We start from the raw sequence: 15583 nt of genomic DNA, 5'->3' as shown, positions 1-15583 counted from the left end.
TCAATCTTCCTCAGGAATCCATTCTATAAACAAATAAATCAGATTCCTGTTCTTATATGGATCTTCTTAGGATTTTATTCCATAATTATCAGCACTGTATACACACCTTGTTCTCACCAAATCTCACATTTATGAATTAAAGTTCAGATAAAATTCAGTAACTCTGCATAAAGGTAAGTTTAATGGGTCATGTCACCTGACATCATACACACTAAACATTTATCAGCTATTAATGGCTATGAGGTAAAACTGGAACAGGAATGAAAAGCTTTCCTTTTAAAAGGTTAGTAAATTAAGGTGAACAGTGAAAGCCTTGTGAATCATCCAGAAACCTACAGGGTGCTACTGTTTGCCTGAGGTACTGAGAGCACAATTTGACTATGAACACAATTCATGGTTACATCCAGGAACATGTGGTGAAATAAATAATGTTTATCATGCAGTAATAACTTTTTATGAAATACATTGTTTATTATACTGTATCTCTTTGGGAAAGCTCCTTCCCACTTCATTAGGGAAATAAAGGAAATCATGTATATTTGTAAGGAATGAATCTATATTGATTTAACAAATTTTGTTCAAACTATGCTCAATTTTTCAGAGAGGCTGTGGGGAGGAGAGAGACATCAAATTAGTAGATTCCAAATACTTACACTTACATTATCAAGTGACGCTATTATTTATAATTTCCACAACTGTATATTGGAAGAGCAAAGTTTATTTTTCCTAAAGTTTAATTTTATGTAAATATTTAAAACTTACATACAAGCACATTATATATAAATATAAAAATGAACACTAGTAAACAATATTATACTTTCTGAATAGCAACTTGGAGATTTTCAGTCTCCAAAAGAGCTTAATATTTCATTTTCACAGTAAAGAATATTGCTAGTTACCACTATAATCCAAATATTCAATCAAATGTAGTATACCCCAAAAAAAGGAAACTAAGGGGCAAAATAAACACTGTTTGCTGGCACAAGTAGCAACTGTTGAAGGAACTAATATTTCTTATTTACCCACTAAGTGTGAGGTACTTTAAAAGCTTAAAGTGAAAGTGAAAGTCACTAAGTCCTGTCCCACTCTGCGACCCCAGGGACTGGAACTCTCCAGGCCAGAATACTGGAGTGGGTAGCCTTTCTCTTCTCCAGGAGAGCTTCCCAACCCAGGGATCGAACCCAGGTCTCCCGCATTGCAGGTGGAGTCTTTACCACCCTAGTCACAAGGGAAGCCCTTAATATAATATTAATTTCACATCTCATGAGTTAGATATTATAGGTATTACAGCTAAGAAAACCATAGGCTCAAAGGTCACACAGCTGGTAAGTGACAACACCTAGATTTGAACACACTTCTACTAGTCTTCAAAGTTCAGGTTTCCACTACTGTAGCATTCTGCTGAGATAAGCTAGTATGAGATTCATTCACTCCTAGGAGAATCAAACAAATATGAGACCAAAGTAGAAATGACCACTGGGCATATTTAATGTAACATTTCTTGGACAGATGTGTTTAATCAGCATAGAACCAGACTCAGTTTTCTTACCTGAGAATGTGCTCCAGTTGGTCTACCATGTCATGAAGCACTGTGGTGACCTCTGTTTTCTGACTGAAGGATAAAGAAAAAAGAATTAAAATTAGGTTTTAGGAGTAGCTTTTTACCTAAAATACCAAACTCAAGTTTAAAAACAAACAAAAAACTGATGTTTCCCTTGGACATTAATACATAAAAGTGGTGTCATACTGTTCAAATAAAATTGTCAGTCTCATCTCCTACACTCATTCAGCATCTTTCATAACTCAAAGAGATTAAGATACAAAATTCTAGCACAGAACGATATTTTCTATTAAAGATTAGTGAGACATGGGTAACTATTTTCCTAAAGACTTTTAGTTCAGTTCTGATGAAAAGCAAAAAAGAATTATAAATCAACTGTAGTCTTTCTTTAAAGAAGTGATACAGAATAAAGCTATCATTTATTTCTGTGTTTTTTTTTTTTTTAACAATAAAATAGATTGGGAGCCAAGGCCCTGCACAGTAGCTTTGTCCTGGTCCTGTCTATACCACCTGTGACTCACAGGACATGTCCACTAGGATTCTATATACTCAAGGGTCTTTTACATCTCATCATTCACACTGACTCCACTCTAATATTTTAAAGTGAAGGAGAAGTACATAGTCATCATATAGATAACTCCTACTTGGGGAGTTGAGATAACAAGCAAACTCTCTCTCAGGAAAAAATTAGATGGGAGACTAGGAGAAACATTACCATGAAAAAGATCATAAAATAATAAGAACACGGCTGGTAGGATGGATTTAGTACAGTACAACACACATGCAAGTGAAAGGAATACAGCAGAAAAGTTAAGCAACTGCTATAAAGCCCCCAGCCACCCTCTGCAACTCTGTGTCCCAACCTTGGAGGGACAGCTCTCAACTGAGAACAACTGTACCCAGCACACTCTGATGCCTTCCAACCAATGATCTGGCTGAATTCCAGCAAGATCTTATGATCTGATAAGAAAACCAAATAAAAATCTCATCTGGCCTTGGAAAATTAAAAGTGACCTACCTTGAACACCAAAGCCTCATTATTTTTAAAACTGTCAATTTGTCCTGGTCTAAATCTATGTGGCAATTATTTCATGCAATTTACAAAGATTATACTATCTTTTTAAACCGAGTCTTCAGCCTTGGACTGGAGTGATAAATTAGGGTATATTCCACTTAAAGTCCTTCAAAAACAAAAGATCATTTGTCTTCAATTAACACACTCATTCAGAAACAATATTCTTAAATTATCATTTTGTAGCTCTACAATAAATGTTTGTCATTGATTTTCAGAATTCAATGTTCTTCCTTTGTGAATGACATTAACGAACATAATGACTAACGAATTTTTTCAGCCAGGTGGAATGTGCAGTCTAGGTAAGACACACAAGAATCTAATGTCCTAAACAGTGAATAAATATATGGTTAACCATTTGGTAAACAAAGCCATTTAATCACTGAAAATAAACAACTAATCACTAAGAGAATGTAAACTGACAAACTTGGCACTAGGAGCAAAAAGAACCAGAGTAAATATTCTGAAGGCCTATACTTTAATGCTAGACTAATTTATAATTGAAATTATTTAGAAAATTACAATAATGAAATACAATCATTAAGAAATAAATGGAACAAAAAAAAAGTATCATGCTTTTTGTGTCTGTTTACCAAAAAAGTTTTTTTAAAGTCTGTTAGATCAGAAACCATTAATCTGAAACTGGAAAAAAGCTTTTGGACACACACACACACACACTCTGAAAACAAATAGACTCATCCCTTCATTATAGTGAAACTGAAAGTCGTTCAGTTGATTCAACTCATTGTGAACCCCTGGACTATACAGTCCGTAAAATTCTCGAGGCCAGAATACTGGAGTGGGTAGCCTTTCCCTTCTCCAGGGTACCTTCACAACCCAGGGATCAAACCCAGGTCTCCCACATTGTGGGTGGATTTTTTTTTTTTTTTTATTGAAGGATAATTGCTTTACAGAATTTTGTTGTATTCTGTCAAACCTCAACATGAATCAGCCATAGGTATACATGTATCCTCTCCCTTTGGAACCTCCCTCCCATCTCCCTCCCCATCCCACCCATCTAGGTTGATACATAGCCCCTGAGCTTCTGTTTGAGTTTCCTGAGCCATACAGCAAATTCCCCTTGGCTATCTGTTTTACATATGGCAATGTAAGTTTCCATATTACTCTTGCCATATATCTCACCCTCTCCTCCCCTCTCCCCATGTCCATAAGTCTATTCTCTATGTTTCTCCACTGCTGCCCTGTAAATAAATTCTTCAGAACCACTTTTCTAGATTCCGAATATGCGTTAGAATACGACATTTCTCTTTCTCTTTTTGACTCACTCCATTCTGTATAATAGGTTCTAGGTTCATCTACCTCATCAGAACTGACTCAAGTGTGTTCCTTTTTATGTTTGAGTAATATGATGGTGACTGCAGCCATGAAATTAAAGGACGCTTACTCCTTGGAAGGAAAGTTATGACCAACCTAGATAGCATATTCAAAAGCAGAGACATTACTTTGCCAACAAAGGTCCATCTAGTCAAGGCTATGGTTTTTCCAGTAGTCATGTATGGATGTGAGAGTTGGACTATAAAGAAAGCTGACCACAGAAGAATTGATATTTTTGAACTGTGGTGTTGGAGAAGACTCTTGAGAGTCCCTTGGACTTCAAGGAGATCCAACAAGTCCATTCTGAAGGAGATCAGCCCTGGGATTTCTTTGGAAGGAATGATGCTAAAGCTGAAACTCCAGTACTTTGGCCACCTCATGGGAAGTGCTGACTCACTGGAAAAGACTCTGATGCTAGGAGGGATTGGGGGCAAGAGGAAAAGGGGATGACAGAGGATGAGATGGCTGGATGGCATCACTGACTAGATGGACGTGAGTCTGAGTGAACTCCAGGAGTTGGTGATAGACAGGGAGGCCTGGCGTGCTGCAATTCACGGGGTCGCAAAGAGTCGGACACAACTGAGCGACTGAACTGAACTGAATGATATTTTGCTAAAAAATTGTTAAGACAATCCACATTACCAGCCCTGTGCTGCTTACTGAACCCCCATGGTTCCCAGAGGTAGACCTGCTGCTCTTCACCAAAGATGTGAAGGAGCCTGTGGTCCCATCGGTACAGTTTTCGGTAATAAACAGATGCTGAGTCCTCCCAGTGATTACACTTTTTCTTTCTATATGCTGCTGCTGCTGCTAAGTCGTTTCAGTCATGTCTGACTCTGTGCAACCCCACAGACAGAAGCCCACCAGACTCCCGTGTCCCTGGGATTCTCCAGGCAAGAACACTGGAGTGGATTGTCATTTTATTCTCCAGTTCTTTCTATATGAGGATTCCCTAAACCTGGACTGAGAAAGGGAAGTATTAACCACTAGTACAGTCTCCATTTAGCTTTATCAGAACAAGGCTATTTGCCTTGATTCCTTCTTGGGGTCAGTACTTCAACTCTTAATGAAAAGAGATCAACAATCAGGATCTATGAACCACCCAACTTTTCTGTAACACAATAGACAGAATGTAAGATTACACTACCCTCCAGAAATCAAAACTAAAACAAGACTGACAATCTAGCTGCTCATAAAATAAGGCAATTTCCTAAGGACCCCTATAATGAAAAGCCTTCAGCTTGTCACAAGGCATGCAATCAGATATTATCCAATAAGATAGCAATTATTATTTATTAAATATCAATTAATGGTCAAGAATCATTAGATATGGAAGAAAGGATCTCACAGTAAAAGCAGAGATGCAAACAAACAAAATATGAAAAATCAAAGATCACGGTGGGGTAAGGGTAAGGCAGAGTGTACAGAAGGGGGTTTATGCATCTGTGAAGAAAAGAGTAGGATATTATTTTGTTTTAAAGTGAATAAGGAAAAATTCTTGGAATTTAAGAAAGCCAAAACAAATTTAAAATTCAAAGTAAGGATTAGAAGATAAAATTGCAGGAATTTCCCAGACCATGTAATGAAAGATAAAAATGTAGGGAAAAAATAACAAAAAAAGGCAGTAAATTTAAAATGTGCAAAAAGGAAAAATAGAAGGGCATGCAAATAAACTAATCAAAGAAACGTAACAGGAAAAAAAATATAAGAAAGAATAGGCTGAAGGACATGAGTCTCCAGGTTGGAACACACTATGTAATGATAAACCTAGATTCACAATAAAATACATCCTTATGATATTTCAGAACATTAGAGATGAAGGGTAGGTACTGAAGGATTCCAAAAGAGGAGAAAAAAAGCCATACAATGGCCTTGGACTTCTCGCCAACACTGATGCCTCCAAAACTCATAAGCAAAAGGATCATTAACCCAGATTTCCATGCAAGCCAAGCCTTCCAAATGTAAGGATGCAACTATCATATTTTTCTGACATGGATTTTCTGACATGGAACAGTCTTAAAATAAGAATGCCTCTAAGTGATATTTGACAAGAAGCTATTCAAGACTGTGTTCTATCAAAGTGACGGAATAAGTAAAGAAAGGAGAAGATAAGGACCCCAGAAATGCAACATAACAACAGAGGAGAGATGACCAATGTACAGCAGAGTAAAGAATTAATCCATATCAGAGGAAAAGAAAAGGCAATTAAGACATTTCTCTGAAGTAAGAGAGAGTGTGAAAAGAGACAGGAAAGATTACTAGGTATTTTTGACCTTGAAAGGGAGTTTTACACTTCTGTCAGAAGAGTGAGGGAAATAAATGGAAACAATGACAAGGAAATTATTCAATCCAAGAAAAAAAATGCATAAAAAGTAAATGCAATCATAACTAGCTCTGTGTAAACAGTATATACATAATCACAATGATAAAAATACCTCTTCAACTACACTGAGAAAATGGTTAGGAGGTAGGTATAGGGGCAGGGTAGGCTTCCATAAAACAAAGTCAATAATCATCTGAAGTTGGAAAATCAGTAAACAATATGAGTACTGTATTTTAAAGGACACAGACGAAGTTGAGAAGAAAAAAAACATGGTCTATGAAGACAGGTATCCAAGGATGGGGAAGGAGAGAAGCCCACACTTGCTTGTCTATTACAAGTCACCCTCATTTTAATTAGTACATAACATTATTGTATGGTTAAAGATTAGAAGGGGATTACGTTCCCTTGGACACCTTAATTTCAGAATAGCTCCCCCTCACCCCCACCAATCTGTTTCTATTCACGAAACAGACTTTTCAAACTGAAGACAACCTGACCTCTAGAACATCTCAGTCTATATTTATCTGGTTTTTTCATCAAGGTGTTAACTTTTTCTCCTATTCCCTACATTTACTGTAAACTAGAAGTCCAGCTTAAAGTACTGATTAAATTCAGGGTAAATAATTTTACTTCATACTGCTTCTCACAAGGAGGCACATACCGCCAGGCTATCTGACTCTAAGTGATGCCATTTCTGATAACTTGATCAAACGTGACAATAGTCAGACTTGAACTCTATAAAAGTAGAATTCCCTTATGAAATTACAAAATAAAGTTTAAAATATCTGCTAAAGGTAATACTTTATTACCATGTGAGTATTCCTTCCCCATCAATTTTTCATGTGATTTCAGTACTATTAAAGATGACACCAGACTTTCTGCTTTATGGCAGAAAGTGAAGAACAACTAAAGAGCCTCTTGATGAAAGCGAAAGAGGAGAGTGAAAAAGTTGGCTTAAAACTCAACATTCAGAAAACAAAGATCATGGCATCAGATCCCATCACTTCATGGCAAATAGATGGGGAAACAATGGCAACAGTGAGAAGCTTATTTTGGGCTCCAAAATCACTGCAGATGGTGATTGCAGCAATGAAATTAAAAGACTCTTACTCCTTGGAAGAAAAGCTATGATCAACCTAGACAGCATATTAAAAAGCAGAGACATTACTTTGCCAACAAAGGTCCATTTAGTCAAGGCTATGGTTTTTCCAGCAGTAGTCATGTATGGATGTGAGAGGTGGACCAAAAAGAAAGCTGAGCACCAAAGAATTGATGCTTTTGAACCGTGCTGTTGGAGAAGACTCTTGAGAGTCCCTTGGACTGCAAGGAGATCCAACCAGTCAATCCTATAGGAAATAAGTTCTGAATATTCATTGGAAGGACTGATGCTGATGCTGAAACTACAATACTCTGGCCACCTGATGCAAAGAACCGACTCATTGGAAAAGACCCTGATGCTGGTAAAGATTGAAGGTGGGACAGGAAGAGGACAACGGAGGATGATATGGTTGGATGACATCACTGACATAATGAACATGAGTTTGAGTAGGCTCCAGGAGTTCGTGATGGACAGGGAAGCCTGACACGTGGCAGTCCATGCGGTCGCAAAGAGTCAGACACGACTGAGTGACTGAACTGAACTGAAAGATTACGTGAAACAATGATTTCACAATGGGTTGCAAAATCAGTGACTTTTGTCATTCATTACACACACACACACACACACACACACACACACACACACAAATATTCCCTTGGGAAGAAAAGACAGCAAAGAAGAAAGAGATGGGAGAAAAAGAAATAGAGCATGAGGAGGACTTCTTGTCTAAACAGCTGATTCTGCAAGTGAGGAAACTGATGTCCACAGAAGTGACTCAGCTGTCATCACAAAGGCACAGAGACAGGCCCACTAATTTTCCATTCAGTGCTTTTCCATGGGCTTTTTCTAACTTCTCCAGATATGGAATTTATAATATATACTACATTTTAAAAGTACAATTAAAGGAATGATTGTTGTGTGACTTTCAAAGAGAAAATAAAAATCTGATTTGCATACACCTAAATGATCCAAAAGAATGTTATATAAATTTCTACTTAAACCTAAGTCCAGTTAAAAAGTTATATATATTCATTCCTCAAAAAATTAAAAATAGCACTACCATATGATCTAGCAATTCCACTTCTGGCTATATATCTGAATAAAACCAAATCACTATATCAAAGAGATATTTGTACCCCATGTTCATTGTGGCATGTTTTACAATTCCCAAGATAGAGAAACAATCTAAGTACTCATCAAAGGATAGAGGGAAAGAATAAAGAAAATGTGATATACACACACATGATAGAATACTATTCAGCCACAAAAAAGAAGGAAGTTACCCATTTATGCCAACATGGAAGGACCTTGAGGGCTTTATGCAAAGTGAAATATGTTGGACAGAGAAAAACAAATACTGTATGATCCCACTTATAGGAGGTATCATACAAAAAAACATAACCAAAAAAGATGTCAGATTTGTGGTTACCAGAAGGGAAACTGAATAAAGGTGGTCAAAAGGTACAAACTCTCAGTTATAAGATAAACAGGTACTGGGATGCAACATGTAATATGATGACTATAGTTAACACTGAAGTATGTTGTATTGGAAAGTTGCTTAATCCTAAAAGTTCTCATCAAGAGGAAAAAAGTTTATATTTTAAATGTGTAATCATTTCACAACATATGTAAGTATGCTTAAACCTTAAACTTATATGGTGATGAATGCTAATTATATCTCAATAAAATATAAGATGTAAAGAAAATGAGGTATGTATACCCATACATTATTACTTATAAGTTTTATTCAGGGCAAGGGCCAAGAACAAACAATTCATAGAAGAAATATAGCTAGCACAAAAATATGGGAAAAGATTAACTGAAACACAGTTTAAAATAAAGACACATTATTGTCTATCCACTTAAGGTGCTTCTTGTTGTGGTGATAGTGATACTGTTTATTTTTTAAAGGATAATTATCAAGGTTGACAAAATTATAGTGACTTCTCATATACTATTAGAAAAGTGTTTATCTTGAAGCAACAGGTTTGCATATGATTTCATTTTCTTCTTTATTTATTTTATATTCCCCGAAGTCTCTATAATGAACATTCAGAGAAGAAACATTTTCATTTTAACTGTTAGAGTAAAAAGACACAACCACAAAAATGGCACACTGTGGATTCTTACCCATATCCTCTCTGTGGTAGACATTCTAATATGTCATAGCAAAGAGCAAGCTGGTCATTTCGTTCACAGCTATAGATGCATTCTAGCGCTATTGCCATTAGTTGGTCCTGATCAGGAATGATTTTTTGCTGCAACTAGAGAAATAAAGCATGTTGTGTGAAATGTCAATAGATTTACATTCAGTTTTGCCATATACCAGTACCACTGTCAATAGAATATTAAATAGTGCAATTAATCAGCTGCAGAAACAAATCATGGCTTTTTTTAGCTTACAGACTTTTGGGGTCTTTAATAACTCTAAATGAAATTGCATTTTAATTACAGAATCAGCGAGAAAAGACAATTTGTACCCATAAGCCTTGCATCTGCTGAAAACAGATTCTTTAATTTATGACCCATTTAAGATAAAGTAGACAGAAGAAACATAGTGAATTAAAAAGGCAATTCATTAAAAACAACATTTCTAACCCTAAAGTCAAATTTTATGTTTCAATTTTTTAAAAATACATAAAATTCCTTAACTAATATTCAGAGATGTTCAAACTTGCTATTTTTCCGTATGCATTAAGTATTAGTCATTTAACTCAACAGTATTGACATTTTCTTCAAAAGAAGTCACACTGTAATGCGGTAATATTCATATTCCAAAACATACTCCATATTTCTGGGATGCAGAAAGATGGTTATTTAGGATCACATTCCCATTGCAAGCCACAAAGGGCAAGGGCCATTCTTAAGAGTGTTTTCTGGGATATAGAAGTAATAGATTTGTGCCTTGTTTTGTACTGCAGGCAGATTCTTTACCATCTGAGCCACTAGGGAAGCCCTTTCTCATCTATAAAAACTGGGATATTAACATCTTCCTAACAGCACTGGGAAATGGAGGGGGAAACAGTGGAAAACAGTGTCAGACTTTATTTTGGGCGGTTCCAAAATCACTGCCGATGGTGACTGCAGCCATGAAATTAAAAGACGCTTACTCCTTGGAAGGAAAATTATGACCACCCTAGATAGCATATTCAAAAGCAGAGACATTACTTTGCCAACAAAGGTCCATCTAGTCAAGGCTATGGTTTTTCCAGTGGTCATATATGGATGTGAGAGTTGGACTGTGAAGAAGGCTGAGTGCCGAAGAATTGATGCTTTTGAACTGTGGTGTTGGAGAAGACTCTTGAGAGTCCCTTGGACTACAAGGCGGTCCAACCAGTCCATTCTGAAGGAGATCAGTCCTGGGTGTTCTTTAGAAGGAATGATGCTGAAGCTGAAACTCCAGTACTTTGGCCACCTCATGTGAAGAGTTGACTCATTGGAAAAGACTCTGATGCTGGGAGGGATTAGGGGCAGAAGGAGAAGGGGACGACAGAGGATGAGATGGTTGGATGGCATCACCAACTCAATGGGCATAATTTTGAGTGAACTCCGGGAGTTGGTGATGGACAGGGAGGCCTGGCGTGCTGCGATTCATGGGGTCACAAAGAGTCAGACACGACTGAGTGACTGAACTGAACTGAATAGCAATGTGTGAGAATTAAATAAATTAATACAAGTAAAATGCTTATATTATTGCCTCCAAAACAGAAGACTGAAAGTATTTTCTTAGAGCCCTTTACAACAACAAAATAAGATTAAGATGATTTCCATAATAAAGATCTACTGCTCTTCAACATTTTAGTAGAAACTGAAAAAAAAAAAAAACAAAACACAAGAGAAGCTGCCAAAAAGGGGTATTTTCTCAGTAGAAAAATCATATCAACAGATGAACAGAAGAAAAGGATGGAAAGAAGAAACAATGAGATTACCAGGGAAGTAAAGTTTTCTAAAGTAGTTGGGCTACAGGATTTATATATATATATATATACTTTATATAGTATATATATATACTTCTTCAAGGTATTACAAAATAGATCACTAATTTGACATCATCATTTGACAAAGAGTAAGTTACCTAAGGTTCTAAAGTGACAAACTGGTCAAACAGGGGCAACACAGGGCACCATAAAAGCATCAGTAAAAATTAACAGAAGTAGCTAACTTTTGTCATATTCTTATTGTGTGCCTGTGCTATGCTTAGTCGTTCAGTTGTGTCTGACTCTGTAACCCCATGGAGGTAGCCCGCCAGGCTCCTCTGTCCATGGAATTCTCCAGGCCAGAATACAGGAGTGGGTTGCCATGCTCTCCTCCAGAGGATCTTCCCAACCCAGGGATTGAACAGGTCTCCTGCATTGTGGGCAGATTCTTTACCATCTGAACCACCAGGGAAGCACTATTGTGTGCCAAGTAATGTTTCTAAGTGTCTTATGTGCATTAATTCACAAATCCTCAAAACAATCCTGTAAAGTCAATACTGGTTTTATTCTTATTTTACATAAAAGGAACTGTAAAAAATTTGCATGACATCATATACCATAAACAATGTCAAAAGATAATCTACCAACTAGGTGAAGGGTATTTTCTCAGTAGAAGCCACAGAAAAATAACCAACTACACTAATACACATGAATTTCTAAAAGTTAAGGCACAAAGAGACAAAAATCCAAGTGAAAATTGGAAAAAAGACTGAGCAACAGAAAAAAGGTAGGAATGGACAATTCACAAAAATGACAATGCCTGTCAAGCACAAGAAAAAATGATCAAATTCACACATATTCAGAGAAGTACAAATTAAAACAACACTGAAATGCCATTTTTCACCCATCGTGGTGGCAAAAATTTTTTAAATATGACAACATATTCTGTCTGCAAAGTTGTGGAGAAAGAGCCATGCTCATACATTGCTGGTGGAAATGTAAATCGGAATAACCTATCTGAAAAGAAATGCAGTAATACCAACACAACCTAATCCTTAGAGCCCAGGATCCCCTTGTAGGAATATACCCTGAAGATATATATATGACAACAACACAAAATAAATATGGACATTGTAGCTGGATTTGTAATTATAAAACACTGCAAATAGCATAAAAAACTAGTGGGACTGAGTAACTGAGTTTTCCATTTTAATTTACATAACCATACATGGCTAGTGGCCACCATACTGAACAGCACAGGCCCAGAGGCACTTTTCAACTTCCTAAGGAGGGTGAGTCCAAGCCCAGCACAAAACTGCAGCTGAGAGTTTACAGCGTTAAACATACAATCTCCTGTGTCCCCACTGCTGGGATACAGTCTTGTATGTTCAAGAAGGGCCAAGGAAGTATCCAGTGCTTCTCCTCTGGACCCCAAATGATCGCACCCTATGGGTACTGGAGAACTGGAAATATGGCAGTCTTTTTGAAACCTGAAATAGCTCAATCCCCATAAGAGAAACGTGGGGGCACAGCAAAACAAGAGTGGAAATTACTTGTACATAACACTGATTTTCCATCAGAATCATTGGATAAATGACAACGGGATCTTGACTGGTAGTAGGGATTTATAATTAAAAGAAGCGAAAGTGTTAGTCATTTAGTTGTGCTTAACTCTTTGTGACCCCTGGACTACAACCCGCCAGGCTCCCCTGTCCATGGGATTCTCCAGGCAAGAATACTGGAGAGGGTTGCCATGCTCTCCTCCAGGGGATCTTCCCGTCCCAGGGACTGTACCCAGGTCTCCTGCATTGCAGGCAGATTCTTTACTATCTGAGTCACTGGGGAAGCTCTAAGTGATGGAAAGGGGCTTGATTATCCCAAGCAAAGGAAACATCCTCAAAGAACATAAAAAGGCATGAAAGAACCTGAGAGAGTGAAAAGGTGAGTAGCGTGAGTAAACGAGTGCCTTCGTGGAGGGAAATGAGGCTGAAGAGGCAGACTAACAGTAGACCCCAAAGAACTTTCTACACCACTTACCACAGCCCAACACTTACCCTGCGGACAATGATCGGTCACCAGAGACTGCACATAGATCATGACATGAACAAATTTGCATTACAGAAGGATAACACTGACAGAAACAGAGAGCAGAGTGGAAAGAAAAATAACACTGACAGAAACAGAGACAGAGCAGAGTGGAAAGGAAGAGCCCAGCAAATACCACTGTTCTCTGCTTTGATGTTGACAAATTTCAACAAAAACAAATGGCTATATGTTTTATTCAAAAGGCACATGCTAAATTGCCAAGTAAAAACAACAAAAAGCTGACTATATTCAAAGGATTTACAAGACTCTGTAAAGAAGAAAGATCACAAACAAGATTACTGGAAAGAATTTAAAGTCACTTCTTTCTTCCTCATAAAACATTCATATTCAATCCATCCTGCTTCTCACATAGCATTCTGCTGTTATAAGCAACCCACCCTTGGCTCACAGTACACCACCCCAAACTTAAAATCAGAATACTAAGTGGAAGATGCTTATGAGAAGACAGAAAACTTTAAATAGTCAATAAACAGAGATATTTCTGACAAACAAGCCTTCCAGAAACCAAAAACTGCGTGAACTTAAGTAAGCAATGCTTTCCTTTCTGTCTTTATTACACTGGTCTATGACCATACACCTTAGAGGACTTCAGATTGCTAACAAAGGCAGTACAAGAAGAACATCCAATTAGAATTTAGGACTGGAGGAGGCCTTCAAGGGCTTCTGCTCAAACCACAACCTGAGGCTTTAACTCTCACTACAAAGTTAGTGTCTCAAAGGACTATGCCATTCTGCTTGAGTCCCTCCAATGGAAAGGGAGCCACTAATCCCTTGAAACAGCATATTTTATTCATGGCTAAATTAAGAGGTTATTTATATTACAAAAGTATGCCTCATTTAAGAAAACAACTTAACACCAGTGAATCTGAACAAGTATGTGAGCCCTACAGAAAGACAGATCCACAGCTAGACAGACAGGTAGATCAGTCTTAAGCAAAGGTAAGAGTTATTTAGAATAATCAAAAGATCTCCTTATGAGATCCTAAAGAACTTAATAAATATTTTGAAGGTCTTCAAGGGCAGAAATCTTTTCTTCTTCTATTGGTATTACAGTAAAGCACAAGAGTTAAGAACATAGCTGGGAAATTAGAAAATTTATGTTCAAACCTAAGTTCCTCTCCTTACCTTGACCTTGGGCAACTGCCTAACCACTCTATATCATGATTTTCTTTCCCTGTAATATTAATATAATAAACATATTTACCTCCTAGGATTGTTATAAAGATTAAATAAGTTAATACTTGAAAAGTGCCTGCCTATGGTAAGAATTCATTATCTTTCAACTATTAAGACTTTTTGGTAATGCCTTTTCCACAATGTAGTAGAAAGTCAACACACGTTGAGTATATCAATCAAGATAAACATCATTTGATGAACTTTCAAAATATTTTTGGACTCAATTTATAAAACATTTTTAAAGAATAAAATGACAACCACTTCTTCTGGTTTGAAGAGAAATTCCTTGCAAGGCCAAGTATTACAAATTTTGTAAATAAAAAATAATTCTTAAGGGGAAAATGTGCAGAGATTTTGAAGACGTTTCTACTTACATCAGGCTTGGAATGCTGAAAAATCTTCAGGGGTAACTTTAAGTCCCCTTTTGCTAGAGTTACTAAATATTCCTTTAGCAGCTCATTAGCCACTCCAGGAGACTGCTTCTCACAGCGATGAAGAAAGGGAACCATCCACTGGTAAGCACTTGTCACATACTTGTCCTCAGAACACTGAAAATGCATTTCACCAAAACACACACATGTTAAGTTAAATATTAAAACCTGGTAATAACAGACAAGTCATAAAGATCAAAGATAACCAGACTCACAAACAATGAAAGCCAACACTTTCTCAAACAGACAGTCCAGTTCATGCCTCATAAGGACCCAAGAGGCAGCAGGAGAATCATCTGCTGTCAGCAAGAGCATTGTAGCTCATCTCTTTAATGCCATGAACACACTAGAGGGCCCTCACAGCCCAAGCCCGGCATAATGACAGATTTAGAAACATGATTACTAGAATGACAGCTACTTTAAATATGCTGAGCTGGGGGGCGGGGGGGGCAGGGGGACAGTCATTTATAGATAAGCGTGAATGAAGGGCAAAGAAGGTACAAAACCAGCCGAAAAGGTTTCGGATGCCTTCAGGAATTTATTCATAAAATTTAATTTTTTTT

At 37.2% G+C, this 15583-nt stretch overlaps 1 protein-coding gene across 1 annotated transcript in view; it reads right to left on the bottom strand.

Moving 5' to 3' along the window:
* Positions 1 to 15583, bottom strand: part of NBAS (NBAS subunit of NRZ tethering complex) — a 331331-nt gene that overhangs the window by 178779 nt on the left and 136969 nt on the right. Inside the window, exons 25-27 of the mRNA XM_040225023.1 lie at positions 14964 to 15137; positions 9521 to 9654; positions 1550 to 1612 (exon numbers count right to left, since the gene is read on the bottom strand). Coding sequence (XP_040080957.1) covers positions 1550 to 1612; positions 9521 to 9654; positions 14964 to 15137 — 371 coding nt within the window. The remainder of the gene's footprint in view (positions 1 to 1549; positions 1613 to 9520; positions 9655 to 14963; positions 15138 to 15583) is intronic.

This window comes from Oryx dammah, unplaced genomic scaffold, assembly GCF_014754425.2.
Source record: "Oryx dammah isolate SB20612 unplaced genomic scaffold, SCBI_Odam_1.1 HiC_scaffold_25, whole genome shotgun sequence".
Lineage (NCBI taxonomy): Eukaryota > Metazoa > Chordata > Mammalia > Artiodactyla > Bovidae > Oryx > Oryx dammah.
Note: the sequence above shows the minus strand (reverse complement) of the source record. Positions and strands in the feature narration are given on the sequence as shown.